General features: G+C 39.4%; 1 protein-coding gene across 2 annotated transcripts; it reads left to right on the forward strand.

The window, feature by feature from the left end:
- Positions 1-7770: 7770 nt before the first annotated feature.
- LOC147609404 (seed linoleate 9S-lipoxygenase-3-like) lies at positions 7771-14372 on the forward strand. 2 transcript variants are annotated; one of them, XM_086787774.1, is made up of 9 exons: positions 7771-8250; positions 8364-8641; positions 10099-10339; positions 10452-10706; positions 11176-11261; positions 11479-11586; positions 12325-12626; positions 12733-12996; positions 13268-14372. In XM_086787774.1, exons 1-9 carry the CDS (start codon positions 8112-8114, stop codon positions 14022-14024), a joined length of 2430 nt encoding a protein of 809 aa, XP_086643900.1. In that variant the 5' UTR covers positions 7771-8111; the 3' UTR covers positions 14025-14372. The 2 variants fall into 2 exon arrangements, with proteins under 2 accessions (XP_086643900.1, XP_086643901.1); XM_086787775.1 differs by lacking the exons at positions 7771-8250; positions 8364-8641 and adding an exon at positions 9702-9941.
- The last annotated feature ends 2683 nt before the right edge of the window (positions 14373-17055 follow it).

Here is a 17055-nt window from a genome sequence, read left to right on the forward strand (position 1 = left end):
GGGCATGAGTGTAACTTGTGCTCTTTTCTTTCTCTTAATAGATAAAATTTTATGTCACTATTTAGGCACATACACTACCACATTTAGGCACATTTAATGTAATTTTTCATACATGAAAGACCCATCCTATAAGCAAAGGCCCTTTTACTAAGACTCGATCACATGTAGGCAAAACATGTGCCTTACATGTCACAAGACATTGGATAAAGAATGCAAAATCTTGGAGTTTGGTTCACTTCTAAATCTAGAAGACTCTAAGAATTATATACATATTGTTGCATAAATGTAATCCCAACTCCTTAGTCCAATTTAATATGTGGTGGTTAGGCTAGTGGTTAGTGGTTGGTGTGTAAAGCCTACAAATGGTTGGTGCATATGGTTCATGCAACTCATGCAACTAAAAATAGGATAGAGGAGTCTCTAAATAAGGTACAAGTCGTGATCAAGTGATTATGTAAGTTTGGTTCATGTCTAATCATAATTAGTGTCTTCTTGTGTTAATCTCAAAGCAACTTTCTGCATATACCAGTTTTTGTCCCTCATATTCATGATGTTTTGTACAATCTTTAATTCACCTTGAGTATGTTTTGATCAATCTTCATAGTTGAATTATCATATCTAACATTTGGTATTAGAGCATGACCCAATTAGGTTTAGTTGATTAGCAAAAATCTTAATCAATCTCTTAATCACCATAGCCAGTTTTTCTCTGTTTGGACAGCATGCTGTAGATTGCTTCCATGCTTGCATATGAGGAGATGATACTCCAATATTTTGATATAGGCTTTTAGCTTTGCTCCCACGCATGCCCTAAAACGGTAATCATAGGCCAATTTCATCGTCGCATCTGCACGAATTCGCCATCGCCATCCAGACAGTCCGTTTTCTGCTCATCGCGTCAATTCGTCGTCGTCTCTACAAATTGGCCTAATTCCTCTGAGGTGATTCAAGGTCATCATGTGAGGATTTAGCATACAAAATCTTGAAGCATATGGTCCATCGGAGCTGTTGTACGAAGATGTTTTTCAGTCCGGTTTTTTGCTTCTTTTGCTCCCGCAACATGGTGATTCTTATTTTGATTTATATTGATGATATTTGTATTATTTGGGCTTAAATCATCTATATGAGCAAGTTATCAACATCAAGCATCATATTTCATCTATATGAGCAAGTTATCAACATCAAGCATCATATTTCATCATCATGAGCTCCAAATTCCCTGACAAATTCAACGGAACTGGGTTTCATACCTAGCAAATCAAGGTGAAGGGCTACCTCATGAAGAAAAATCTGTGGAGCACGGTCAAGCCACTTTCTGAAGATGAAGCAGGTATTTCTGCTGCAGTTACAAGAGCTACAACGGCTGCACTTCAAGCAAAAGATGAGCAAGCACTTGTTATTATCATTACTGCTTTAGAAGATGATTTTATTCATTATATTGATAATGTTGAGTTAGCTATGGAAGCTTGGGAATTACTAGAACGTACTTTTGGTGCAAAGGCAAAGCATTCCAAGATCAGTTTGAAGATGCAACTCTTTGATCTAACCATGGAGAGTAATGAAAATTTAACAGCTGTGATTAATAGGTTGAAGAGCTTAATGACACAATTGGTTTATGTTAAGTCTCCTGTTCCTGAAGAAGATGCTATTGTTATATTGCTTAAAAGCTTACCTTTAAGCTTTAGGCAAATTGTGACGGTACTTAAAGAGAAGGAGCCTGTCCCTTCTTTGGAAAGTATCATAAATTCTTTGCAGGAAGAAGAAGATTACAAAGGATGTGATAGATCCTTATGCATATGCTATTACTACGACATCGACAAAGAAGAAGAAAAACATAAGGATGTGATAGATCCTTATGCATATGCTATTACTACGACATCGGCAAAGATCATTGGATTCAATACATTGAAGAAATTGACTCCCATGTAGACTTATGCCATCAATGATAGAAAGAGCTTAGCATTACCCAAATTTTGGACATACTAGGTGGCCATTGAAAGGGAAAAGCCCCCAAACTTTGTGAAAGATAAAAGGATATCTTTCCCTATGAGAAGATCTAGGAACAAGGCCTCGACCAAAAGAGAGGGGGAAGCCAAGTGCATTTTAGAAGAAAGAACTAAGGTAGTCCCTGACCACTTCAAAAAGCATACGATGTAGGTGATTGCTCGTACATTTTGAGAAAACAAAATAAACTATCTTTGATTGAAAGCTGGGAACATCTGAATAATGGGATAGCTAAAGGCAAGGAGGTTAATCTTGCTAGACCTAGCAAGGACCCAAAGCTAGTGTATATTTGAAACAATCTAGTTCTCATAGGGTTATGAGATTTCTTTAAACACAAGGCTTATTAAATGAATTGCAAGTACTCTAAGGGTCTAATATCAAAGGTTGATTTGTATGGTCACTTGTAAAAGGTGATAAAGGAATAGACTAAGGGTCTAATATCAAAGGTCACTTGTAAAAGGTGAAGTCAATGGTCAAAAGGTGACACATGATGGAAAGCACAAGGTTGCACATGTAGTGTGAGCATTAATGAACACATGGTTGGTACTAGCGTGCACAAAAAGCATGGATTGGAGCCCTTCCCAAGGCTATAAATATGGGTGTATGGATCTTGATTATTGCAATGAGATTATGGAGTTTGTGCCTTAATTGTTGTGTCATTGATTAGCCTCTATCTTAATCTTGTATTATCTTTTTCTTAATCTTTCATTATGGCCTTGATCACTTGCTATGAGCCACCCTAGTCATGCTGAAATTCAACAGCCCTCCCATGGGTTTCATCCTGTTGGGGTATAGAGGCATCCGATCCTTATCATGTGTGATGGCACAAACCATTGACATTTGTCATAGCCTTTTACCAATCCTGTTGTGTATCACCAAACAATGTAGGCTACCACAAGCCTACCCCTTTCATCCTTGTTGGAGGAGGACTTTCTTGTGCATGGTTTCTACAAGCAAGTTTCTACAAGAAGGTTTCTACAAGCATCATATAAAATATCCTAAAACTTTCCTTCCAAGGGATTTTTTTTGGGACCAATAATATTTATTTATATTAACTGTTCTAAATCTGTCATACACTAGAGCCAGAAAACCACTATCTACTCTTTTTTCACCTCATTCAAGATTTTACATAAAAACTCCCATCTTTCATCCTCACACAAGAAGCAAGATTGTTCCCAAGAGATCTGATACCCTAGCAGTAAGCAAGCCTCCATCATGGCATCTGTAGTGCAACCACACGGGGGACCATTTTTCCAGCATTCCTCCCTCTCTTCGACCAAACTTTGACTGTGGGTCTACTACTGCCAACCGGGTTCTCAATAAAGGCAACAAATGTGTGTGTTCCAAGGGATTATTTTTAATGTGGACTGTAGTAAACACTTCAAGGCATGTAGCCCCAAAGGATTCAATCGTTCTTATTCATGCTTGTTTATGTTAGTATTGGCGGTTGACCTAATTTGACTTGGTGAAAAAATATGTTTTTTTTTCTTTTTGTTTTCTCTTTTTTTTTTAAAACGCGAACTGTATTAAAAAGAGAGGATAAACAGAAGAAGTGGAATTAAACTCTGAGAACCTAACAGCAGTGAGAAATGAGCTAGCATAAAAGAGCAAGTTATGCTTCTTGAATTGAAAAAACCATTTTATGTACGCCTGGGTTATGTGCTTTTTGTCGAGCAGTGGTCGGTCGGTCTCACAACAAGAGCCATGGTCGACCACCCGTGGCCGTGACCCGTCCCTCAAATTCAAACGTGTTAATTATTATATTCGACTTTATGACAAGGCTGAAGCGACCCGTGAACGGTGACCTGTCACGTGCGAATTACTATATACAATTTTACAAATACGGACAAACAGTCGACTGTCCTTGATCATGTGATTTAAACGGGGATTCCTTACGTGCTAATACTTACTATATGTGCCATACTTTCTAATTGGGCCTTGTTAACCAAAAGTTAATCGTGTCTCGTGTCATTAAATCTGTTTTGTGAGAAGAAAGCTTAGCGAGACCTAAGTCTCAATGCTATCTATGAGCGTATAGGGGACCACTGCTCAATGTCTTTTTCAACCCTTATGCTTAGGTTTAATCAGATTTAGACTTAAAAATCACTAAAAATTATGCAACTGTCGGGATTTATAATTAAACTTTATAAATTTCATCTCTTAAAATTAAAGGCAATGTGAGATTCCAATCGGGATTTTTGAATTTCATCTGGGAAAATTACTCCTATGCACATTGTAGCCTGTGAGCCTTGGCATCAATCCAGGCAAGTCAATAAATGAACACCCCCAATAAAAGTATATAGCACTCGAACACTCCTCTAAATGTAGTATTAGGGTGGCGTGATATAGCACTTAAACAATCAGGCAAGTCAATAAATGAACACTCCCAATAAAAGTATATAGCACTTGAACACTCCTCTAAATGTAGTATTAGGGTGGCGTGATATAGCACTTAAACAATCCTCTAAATGTAGAGTTAGGGGGGCAACCCCGCTTAAAAAACTCAAGGCATTGGAGTTTATGGGGCACACATATGTGCCATGTAGACCTTGGCTCATAAAACAAAACAAAACAAAACTTGTGTTACCTTTTTTTTTTTTTTTTGCAAACACCCTAGAGGCAAAAAGAGCCCTGAGTCCAATTTGAGGTTATCGGGCTTAGTGTTGTTTCATGTCCTCAGAACTCTCCACCCCCAGTCCCCCTAGCCCCCTCGCATACTCCTCCGTTTGCTGGCACCCACGTCTCCTCCATGCATGCAAGTTGTCACCCGACTGGAGTATGGGGACATGCGCCCCACATGTGTGAGGTAGTGCCCACGTCCACCCACACATGCGTAGTTTACCTTAAAATGATCGCTCTCTTAACTCTTTCTCCCTTAGTGTATATATAACACTATGGTCTTCTCTATAATGAAGGCTTCGGGATACGTGGTACTAGAACGATCTTCTCTATGATGAAGGCTTCGGGACACGTGGTGCCATTCTGATAGATAGCCACTACACCAATGAGTACACACCAATGATTTTTACATCAAGTCCATCACCTTGGATATAATCACCCAACCATCTACTTCCCTTGCCACATTGCCGACCTCACATGCTCTTCACCAAGCACTTCTTCCAGTCTTTATCCCCCACATTTAACTAAAATTTTGGTAAAAACTACCATTATACAGTATTTAACCTCACTTTAGTAATGATCCTTGTTTTTTTAATTGCGTAATTGGTGGTCATAAATGAGAAGGGTCTACAAAAAGGGGTATTCCCAACATTATAAACAAGAGTCATCTCTCATAGCTTGTATGGGCTTTTTAGCTTTTTGGAAAACAAGATAGTTGAATTGTAATTTGAATGAACTCACTTTGCCACCACAAACTACATTGTAAAATTTCTTTGTTAATAAACTTAGTTCATTATATTTATATATAAATCATCGTCATATACTTTCTAATAATTATATGTATTGGTGTACACATTCTAGTAGATCAATGTGGAGTATGTTATAGTGACTAAATATACTAACTATTAGATATTCACACTAGTTGCATCCAATAAGTCTGCTCTTTGTTGTCAACATTCACTTGTAAGTGAACTGCCATCATGGTTACATTGTAATCCACAAAAAAGGCCACAAAAGTAGGGTCCAATTTGTAGACCCTCTTTTGTGATGTCCAAAAAACCAAAGCTAGTATGATGATTACTTGATTTTTTTTCAATCAATATGAGCCACATGCCTTATGGAATAGCCTTTGAGGAGTACCAAGAGTGATGTAACACACAAAATGATAGTTGATGTCAACATCTAGGAGCCACATGCCTTATGGAATAGTCTTTGAGGAGTACCAAGAGTTAATATGGAACATACAAAAATGTAGTTCAAGTAGAGAGGGCATGTTTAGCAAAGGAAGACACTATAAACACTAGATTTCACAACCACCTTTAACCAGGACAAAGCACACAAATCTCATTATAAACTTTCTTACCATTTTGAGAATCAAAAGAGCTATAAATGGATGCTTCTTGCTAACTTTAAGCTAAGTTTCACTTTAAATAAATATTACTTTCTATAAGATTGAAACTAAGTGCAAAATGAGGAATAATACAAGCCCCGTTTACAATAAATTAAATCATCTCTTAGTCAGCCTTAGAATGGCATTTGCTATTACCAGTGTTCATGAAAAACTAAGGATTAGTATCAGGTGAATAGTAAAATTTTAAAAACAACCTTTAAAATTTAAAGTAAAAGGTCATCAAAATTTACAAATTTTAAGATATTTCACTTAGATTAGAAGACATGTTTGATGTCATATCATGACAATCACAGGAGGTATTAGGACACCTAAGGAGGGAAAATAGATAATTGATTTGTGACGAGCTATATTTCACCAAACCTATCAATGTTGACTTGTGACTAACGAGTGTTAGAAAAAAACCATCCTTTAGTGTATTTTGCACCGATGAAACGATAAAAAATCCCCTTCTACTTGGGCCTTGTATTAATCTAGTTGGAAGGCTTCATTGTGAAAGGTTATTTTTGAGGTTTTTTAAAAAAAAAGCCAATCCAACAAAGTGAGACAGGCATGGAGTACGCTAATTATGTGATTAAAGATACTGTGAGGATGCTTAGTGAGAGCTAAGCCACGATGCGTTCAGTGCGCTGATGGGAAATAGGGTGACATTGCAGCTTCTGAGCCTTCATATCGATCTAGGTGAACAAATCATGTAGAAGGGTAACCTTTATCATCTTAAAATTTATAGAATGTGCATCAACATTTGCAAATTTACAAGTAGTGCAATGTTATACCCCCCGAATGCCTAAGATATATGTGGCCTTTAATGATATGAGCTTGTGTAAAATGCATAATGTACATGTGATTGCCAAGATAATGATACATGAATGTCATTGTTTCTAAATTGACAACGCATAGGCACCATGGATAACTTGATAAAGGTGAAATTAAGCTTTTTTAAGGCACTAATTTTAATGCTTTAGTTTACAATTCTAGGGTCTTAACACACTTGAATGCAATGAGCAATGAGCAATGGCAATCACTTATGGATGATGAAGCACTTTATCTTCTTTAAAAGGCATGAATAATGAGAAATGGAAATGATGTATGAACATTGAAGCTCTTTCTCTTCTTAAAAGGCCTAACATCATACATGATGTGTATTCATATGGATTTTCCACTCGTGCAAAATCTCAAAAAATGAGACTAGGGTTCACCTACCACTTCTAGATTGGCAACGAGCAGTAGAACTTGGGAAGAGCAAGTAGCCATGCTAAAAAAGACTTGTTTGTAGTGTATTTTTTTGGGTTGAAGTTTGGCAATGCCTTTAATGTGAAGGAACATGATTATACAATTTAGCTCTAATCCTAGTATATTTCTCCCCATTTTTCAATGCTAAATCCTAGTTACTTTAAGACTTTATGCTTCTGGCCATTTTATTTATACCTTTTATTTGTGGATAGAATGCTAAGTTCTCTACCTCCTCACAAAAAGAAGGGTGAAATACATCACTTGATGAGTAGGTTCCAACGTCAAAAACAATTGTCCTTTAGTGTAATTTGCAATGTCAAAAATAATTGGTGAAATACATCACTTGATGAGGAGGTTCCAACGTCAAAAACAATCGTCCTTTAGTGTAATTTTCAGTGTTAAAAACAATTGTCCTTTAGTGTGATTCTCTAGATAAATTAAATTCATCAATAATTTGGCCAATCATAGGTTTTTAGTTATAAAAACAAGTTAGCAGTGAGATTTTTTATTAGGGGAAACTCCAACTTGTCTTTTTTCTCACACTGGCTGGGCAAAAAGTTTTGTTTTCTCTACCCGTCGGGGACCACCCATCCATCCTAGATAGCTGTGCTCCAGGCTTTGTTGAATATAAAATTATCACCAGATAAATGTGCTCCAGGCTTTGTTGAATATAAAATTATCATCAGACTCGGGCGCTACTGCATGCATGCCAGTGCCTAATACGATCGAAAAATCTGATATTTCTAGAGCTAGGCCTTTTATTAAGCTAGTTGGAAGGCTTCGTTATTTCTGAGCTTTTTTTTTCCCCTTTTTTTCTGTGTAGCCAATTCAGCAAAGTGAGACAGGCATGGAGTATGTTAATTATGCGATTAAAGCTACTGTAAGGACGCTTAGCGAGAGCTATCTGGACCTAAGCCACGATGCGTTCAGTGAGCTGATGGGAAACAGAGTGACATTGCGGCTTGTGAGCCTTGATATCGATCCAGGTGAACAAAAAAAGAAGAAAAAAGGCACAGTATGGGGGGATAATCGCACCTCAGACAGTTGTTAATAAAACAGAATTCAAAGCATTAACTTGCTTATACTGCTGTTTTTGCAGACACCCAAGAGGCCAAAATGAGCCCGGAGAGCAATTTGAGGCTGTGGGGTGCAGTGAAGAAAGGCACAGACTCTTACAACACTATGTTCTTCTCTGTGGAGGGAGACTTTGGGAAGCCTGGTGCCATCCTGCTCGATAGCTACTACACCAACGAGTTTTACCTCAAATCCATCACCTTAGAACTGCCCGATGACACCCAAATCTACTTCGCTTGCCACACTTGGATCTGCCACTCCAGGCTCTACTCCGGCCGCCCTCGCGTGCTCTTCACCAACGAGGTTTGTCGACGCTGCTCATCGTGGCACAGTTCTTCACTTTTTACCTATTTCTCAGTTGATGAAATAGATAAGCTAGCTCAAACGACTGGACGAGAAAGAAGCCCAGGCATTTTTATGAATTTGAACTTCTTTCTTTCCCCCTCTCTCTCTCTCTCGGACCTCCCTCCCCATCTCTCTCTCCCTCTCTCACACATATCTCCATGTGTGAGAGGAGAGAGAGAAAGAGCGGTCGAGGAGGAAGAGGACTCTCTTCTCTTCTCTCTCTCTCTCTCTCTCCCTCGCCCCCTTCTTTCTCTTAGACATGCTTACATAGACCATATGAGAAACAGAGGGGAAGCCCACACTTCCCCCTCTCTGTCTTAGGCATGTACATAGAGACTATCTCCATGTCTATGAGAGAGATAGGGTGAGAGGGAAGTGGGGAGCGTAGAAGACTCCCTCCCCTCTTCTTAATTTCTTTCTTAGACATAATTAATTCCAAATTTGTATGTTTGTGATATCTCTGTCCCTCTCTCACACATAATAAGTTGGGAACATAGTATTAAATTTGAGATTTTCATAAAATTATCATTGGTAACATATTCCAAATTTTGAGTTATAATTTGGTAATTTTCTAGATCTTAAAGTTTACAAAGATCTCTTCATTTCTTTCATACATGCTAGATGTTGTATGAGTTTCAGAAAATTAAAGCTATTTCTATCAGTTATTGAGAGAACTTGGAAAAAATAGCAAGATATTATAGTGATTTCTACTTGGTGAGCCTCAAGTTATCAATTTGAGCCTTGTTAAGCATGCTTCATATAGGCTTATATTGTTAAGCATGCATCATATAGGCTTATAGAAAAACCTTAATGGTAATTTTTCTTAAAAGGTGAATTATCATTTGGTAATTTTTTACTAGTGTAAAGTTACCAAATGGTAATCATCAATCTAAATTAGATTACAATTTGTAACTTTTTAGTCGTTTGGCTTCAAGGTGGTTACCAAATTTATACTGTGGTTGGGAACGATGTGTACACGTGTGTAATCTCTCTCTCTCACACGTTGGGAATAAAGTGTGCACACAGGGGGCTTATTAGTCCTAGAGAATCTCTCTCTTTCTTATAAGTCCTGTCACTGTGTACACAGGGTTTTTAGGTCCTAGATAATCTCTCTTTTCTCTTATATATACATAATAAGTTGGGAAACATATGTGTTCTCTTTAAGGTGTGGATAATATTTTCAATTAGGTAATTCCAAGACATGTTTCCTCGAATGCGCTCTGACACACTCTCTCATAATGGACTAGTAATTGACATGGTAATTTAAGAGAATTGACATAGTAATATTTACTACAATTGACATAGTGATTTAAGAGAATTGAAGAAGGAAGATGAGGTACGTCAGTCGATTTGTGGAAGACACTCTGTAACGCATATACTAACTATTTGTTTAATGATACGAACTATAATTGCAGGTCTATCTCCCGAACGAGACACCTCCGGCATTATTGAAGTTGCGGGAAGATGATCTCGTGGCCATTAGGGGTGACGGCAAGGGGCAACGGATATTTGGACAAAGAATTTATGACTACGACGTGTACAATGATCTAAGCAATCCTGATGCTGATGAGAAGCTTAGAAGACCCGTTTTAGGGGGTTGTTCAGAGTATCCATATCCGCGCAGGTGCAGAACAGGCCGGCCACACACAAAAGCTGGTACGAGGACCTTCATACTGAGGTTAAATGAGTATTTTGGCTTTAACTAATTACCACTAATGGGGTTTTTACCACTAGCTAATGGGCTTTTTTTTTAATGCTCGTGACTTAGACCCTGATTCCGAGCAACCTGAGCTAGCTTTTGATAAAGGATATGTCCCCCGAGACGAGAGGTTTTCTGCTCTGAAGAAGGATCTCTTTATGAGTGCGGGAATGAAGAGCTTTGGCCGCCACATTCTTTCTGCAGTGGAATGTGTCATATTTGAAGATCGGCCTTTTTATAGTATAGAGAAAATCCACAGCTTGTTTGTTAAAACCGATGCCCCTGGATCCCCCTTGGAATTCCCATCAGCTGGTGTTATAGAAGGTAAATCTCACTATACATGGCTACTACTATAAATATTTTCCCAAAAAAAAAGAAGAAAAGGTAAATCTCACTACACATGGCTACTACTAAGGTGGTTCTAGACATGGACTCTTAAGGGCCATCACACGTGGCTTTTACTTAGCTCAAGGGCCATCACACACATTTTTACCTCTCTTTTCATGGTGCAAAAGAACTCATCTTTTGTCGAGGGATCTTCCCCACATGTAAAGCAATGTGTAAAAGGCCTAAGGGGGTTTACACATTGCCTTACTCTTCATTTATGTCAAATCATGAAGTGTGGGGGCTTGATGGGCAGGAATGGGCACTCATAGAAAATGGATGGGCATTACGATCCATAAAGTAATGTGCATCCATCTCTATCCTAGCAATTGTGTAAAATAGATTCATGTCATTTATCTTATGTTTGAGAAGGCAACTCACAATGGCTATAAATTTAATGTGTTAATAGCAAATAAGGATGCTTGGAAATCCGACTTGGAGTTTGGTCGCCAACGTCTTGCCGGAATAAATCCTGTTGTTATTCAATGTCTTAAGGTAACTTTACATGACGACATTATTTTTCATTTAGTATCTTAAAGTCAATGGGTCACTCACATTATGATTCATATGAGAAGAGGCTTAAGGTAATTTTACATGATGACATAATTTTCCATTCAAACTCTTAGAGCTAATGGATCACTCACATTTTGTGAAGAGTCTTCACAAAATTAACTCTCAAATTTATCAATGAATCCATAATTATCTTTGCCAGGTTTTTCCTCCCATGAGCAATTTGGACCCAGAGGTATATGGAGAACCCTTGTCATCCATCACTGCTTATGACCTTGAACCATTGCTTGAAGGCATGTCGGTTGCAGAGGTAATTGACTTGCAATTAAGAATGAATGAGTCATAAAGCCATGGTTATGTATCTCCCTTGCTTCAACTTCCTATCTTTGATTTGTTATGAATATTTTAGAAAACATAAACGTTATTGGAAACTACAATTAATTTGATCTTTGAATTTAACTTTCAACTTTCTAACATTTCTTTGATAAAGCCTAATCATTCTTTCTATATATACGTGTGTATGTTTGTGCAAGTACATAGATGCATGCATGTAGGTATGATGTGTCTTCTTGTGTATGTGTGCACGTGTGCCACTCCAAAAAACATTGTTGGAGAAAGAGAGAGAAATGTTGCCAACACCCCTGCCTGTGCAACCACCACACACAAGCCCCACCTCCTCTCCCACATGCATTTATATACTTTTCTCAATGTCCTCACCTAACTTGACAAGCTTCACTTCCCAAATGTTGCCAACACCCCTGCCTGTGCAACCACCACACACAAGCCCCACCTCCTCTCCCACATGCATTTATATACTTTTCTCAATGTCCTCACCTAACTTGACAAGCTTCACTTCCCAAATGTCCCGTGTGTCCTCTCTCAATCCATGTGAGTGTGTGTGCGCGTGTGCGCGCGTTTACTAAGAAGAAGAAGTTTTCCCTTGTAGAGACCATCAAATTTTGCTCTCACTGTGCATGGTTCACCCTGTGAATTGGATGTCGACCTTTTGAGACTGGTCCATATCTTTCCTTTTATATGATCTTTGCAGGCGATGAAAGAGAAGCGGCTCTACATTCTGGACTACCACGATGTACTCATGCCACTCATCAACAGAATCAATGAATCGGAAGGCAAAATGTATGCCTCTCGAACGATCTTTTTCTTGGGCAGGGATGGTGTGCTCCTACCCATCGCAATTGAGCTCACTCTTCCTCCCAAGGAGAAGGGTGACAGAGCTTTAAGCAGAGTGTTCACCTCCAACACTACAGCATACCCTGAGTGGCTGTGGCGACTTGCCAGAACGCACGTCGCTATAGCAGATTGTGGATACCACCAACTTGTGAGCCATTGGTAATATGTGACCTCCCAGATAATTGCATCTTTGCTGGTGATATTTTGGTAGTTTGTGAAGAAAGCTATAGACGTTTCTGAAGTTTTCGTGCCCTTGAGTTTGCAGGTTAAGAACACATGCATGTGTAGAGCCAATCATGATTGCAACACGGAGGCAGCTGAGCATGATGCATCCACTGCATGTGCTTCTATCACCCCACTTCAAAGATACCATGCACATCAACGCGCTGGCAAAGACATCTTTGATCAATGCTGGGGGCAAAATCGAGAGCCACTACACTGCTGGACAGTACTGCATGGAGTTATCATCGGCGGCCTACAAGAGTTGGCGGCTTGATGAGGAGGCTCTACCCAAAGACCTAGTCAGAAGGTAGATTAATCTAGACTTCTGCATGCACATGGTTTTAGATTTGGCCACCGAGGTGGCTATTGGGGCAGTGAAGGCTCTATCTAGCTCTGGCCAAACGGCCGTTGACACTTTGGGCCAGTGAAGGCTATGGCTGCTCAAATGGCTAATATTGTGCCTAAAATACCACATTAACCTTGGTAGCACGTGAACACAACGATACAAAAAACCACCTTTTTATATGTTGTGGTCAGTGTCTGGTGGTTGAAGTAACAAGATGGCTGCTCTTTTGCAGGGGTATGGCTGTAGAGGACCCGAGTGCAAAGCATGGGCTGAGGTTGGCTATCGAGGATTATCCATATGCAGTAGATGGACTTGACCTGTGGGCAGCAATCCGTCAATGGGTGCAGGACTACCTGGCCCTCTACTACAAGGACGACAAGGCATTGCAAGAAGATGTGGAGGTGCAGAGCTGGTGGGCGGAGATACGAGATGTTGGGCACGCAGACCATGCAGGGGCTGATTGGTGGGTGGACATGAAGAAGATGGAGGAATTGGTGGAGGTGGTGACGACTTGCATCTGGTTGACGTCTGCCTTTCATGCAGCTGTGAACTTTGGGCAGTATGCATACGGTGCGTACATGCCGAATAGCCCCTGTATGGGCAGGAGACTCATTCCAGAGAGAGGGACAGCCGAGTACGTAGAGATGCTGTTCGACCCGGAGAAGTTCTTTCTGAGTATGGTGCCCTTGCAAGGGGCAACAACACGGGCTATGGCGGTGCTAGAACTTCTGTCACAGCATTTGAGCGAGGAAGAATACTTGGGACAACGTGTAGATTCCCAATGGACTTCAGACAGGCGTGCATTGGCGGCATTGGACACTTTCCGTCAAAACCTTGCCAATGTGGAGGCTGCCATTGAAGCCCGCAATGACGAGTCCTGCCTCCACCACCGCCGTGGCCCAGCACGCCTGCCCTACACTTTGCTTGTCCCATCCTCCCCCGATCCGGGCCTCACCTTCCGCGGTGTCCCAAACAGCATTTCCATGTGACACACAAGAAGCATTAATCTTTTCCTTGTATACTTCTAGGGTACACATCTAAGTGTAGGGTCTCTACACATCTAGTTTTAGGAGTCTCTACACATCTAGGTCTTGCGTGTGTGTACACATCAGGTCTTGTGTGTGTGTGTGTACATCTAGGTCGTGTGTGCGTATAGATGTGAAAAGAACACCAAGTATCGTTACATATGAATGAGGTGCTTAAATTAATTCCAAGGCATATTTGTAGTTTAGGATATGGATGCAAATGACCTAGAAAAGGATGTGAAGCCGTGCTTGAAAAAAACGGCATCCTAGTGTATTTTTACTAGCCATAAAAACTGGATAAGATTTCAAGTAGCCCTTATTTTAAGGAATGGTTGTTCATATATTTTAGTTATAAAACTTGCATATTGTAGATATTTTGGAAATAAAAAGGGATAGATGGGTAGTTGCAAGATAAGGGGCACTACTTTTGACAGTTGGGTGTCTTAAAGTTAGCTTGAAAACATGCATCTTCACATCTTAAAGGTCCAATCTCTCGTAGTTATGTTTGGAATTTAGTGGCATATTGTATGGGGCACATTATACATATTGTGGGTGTTGAAATGACACCCCCTGATCGGAACTCCAATTTATTTTAGCAATTGTTTCATTGTACGAAAAATTTGGCATTTGCATTTTTCAACTTTCTTTATTGCAGTATATGTCACATACAATGCGTAGTACTTCTGCATCCCAAGTCCAATGATCGTCCCAATTCACACATGAATGTAACACATTGCATAGAGCGTAACATCACATGCATACATGGCTTTGTGTAACATCACATACATACATGGCTTTTCCATGTAATTAAGAATGTCCATGTCATCTTGCCACCTCAACACAGTCAACTTGGTTGACTTTCTATGCCTACATGGCATAGCATATCGTATACGTGCATGACATTGCCACCTCACACTTGAGCATGAGGAATGTCCACATGGAGGTTCCATGTCAGCATAATTTTGCCACGTGGCAAAATGCTTGCCACCTCACCATTATATTTCATGATTTTATTAATACGAAGAGAAAATAAAAAAATTATTATTTAAATAATTTATTTTTTATAATTTTTTAAAATAAAATTATGTAATATAATTTTAAGGATCTCTTTAAAAAAAAATTTATAATCAAATAAATATTATTTATTGAATAAAATATAATATTAAATAATAACTATTTTTTATTTTTTAATTAAGTATATTATGGTATAATTTAATAAATTCTTATTATTTAAAAATACATGTTTTAAAGAAATATTATTTTGGGAGAAGACTTAAAATATGTTTAAAGAAATTTAATATTTTTTATTAATTAAATAAATTTTATGTATTATAAAAAATATTTATTAAATAAATAATAATAATATTTGTTACTTAAAATAATTATTTCATTCATCATTTTAAAAAATTATAATTATCTTTTAATATTTTTAATATTTTACAAAATATCATTATCTGTAAAGAGATTAGATGAATTGGTAAAAATCTAGATTTTTAATTTAACCAATGAAATGCTAACTAGCTTGGTATATATAGATCAATTTTTTGAGTCTCCCTCATTCTTAGAGCTTCAACAACTTTGGAGATAGCTCCATTCCAAGCATATGTTAATTTTGTTCTAGTATTACTTTAATTTTAATTATTATACTTAATCTCTTTTTTTCTATATCTCAGCATGAGTTCACAAAATCGTAGATGTAGAAAAAGTAATAGGCAACCGGATCCCCCAATTTACCTTGGATTCATGAGGTGCAAGCAAGGGTTCACATAGAAGATAGGAGAAGAAGAGATCGTGAGTGCAAAAAGCAAGGGCTCGAGCATTGCAACGCACTTCAGGTTTGATTGATGAGGCATCCTCTCCTTTCCTAACCAGTTCTCCATCTCTTCTCCATGACTCCACTCCACTCCACCTCCTCCTCTTGATTCTTTCTCTTTGCTACTCCTTCCTTACACCTTGCCCATGCAGTTGTCACTCCATCCTTAGGCGCCACCCATGAGGTGGACACTCCTATCTTCGGTGCCTCTTCACCTTTTGGCATGCCCTTCCAGTTTGGCACTTCTCTCTTGGGCCTTGCCCCCACCATGAGCTAGCCATTCCTCCATTAGGTGACGCCTCTCCATCTTTGGGTGCACCATCCGAGCTTGCCACTTCTTTACCCAGTGCCTCTCCATGCTCAGGCGTGGCCCACGAGTTTTCCTCAACTCTCTTGGGTGACATCTACAAGCTCGGCACTTCTCCATCTAGTGTGCCCCATGACCTTAATGCCACTTCTCGATGTGGTGCACATGCCCTTCCTGCCACCACTGACACTCCTTACTTCGGTGATGCTGATGACACTATTGACTATGTGCTTGTCACTCTACCCTCCTGTGTTGCTCATGAGGCATCTTCTCATAGGAAATCCCTTTCTAGGTTTGGTGCACGAAACTGTGCCAATGCTATCTTCAACGAGTACTTTGTTGACCTCGATGTGGCATCACAGTCTAGTGTGCTAGATGTACTGCTATGACACTCGCACATGGCACAATGTACCATCGCTTCAACTATTTGAAGCCCACTATCGAGGAGGGCTGGTGTTGGTGTGCTACACTGAGCTTGAGGCAATCCTATAGCATAGTAAAGCATGCAAGATGCATCTAGATGGATTGGTTGTGGAAACGTGCCCTTGCAACGTTGCAAGCCTTGGTTTGTGCGTTACTCGAGGCAAGGCAACATGTATTTGTAGGTACCACATTGGATTTAAACTTTTTTATGATGTCTTTCGTGGCTTGTCTGGACGTCGGGGGGTGGTGTCTTGTAGCCCGAGGGATTTTATTCACTCGCTATTATGCTCATGGGCAGAGAATGTCGTCTACCATCGGATGGCTTGTGTCATGGAGACTTGTACCTTGTGTGGCAGCTTGGCCATGTTTCAATTGTGTGAGGAGGATTTCTCGGTGACTGAGGTGGTAACATGGCGATAGTATGAGTATGTGACACATGGAAAGCCAAGGAG

This window comes from Cibotium barometz, chromosome 51, assembly GCF_041138505.1.
Source record: "Cibotium barometz isolate CiBa-2024 chromosome 51, ASM4113850v1, whole genome shotgun sequence".
NCBI lineage: Eukaryota > Viridiplantae > Streptophyta > Polypodiopsida > Cyatheales > Cibotiaceae > Cibotium > Cibotium barometz.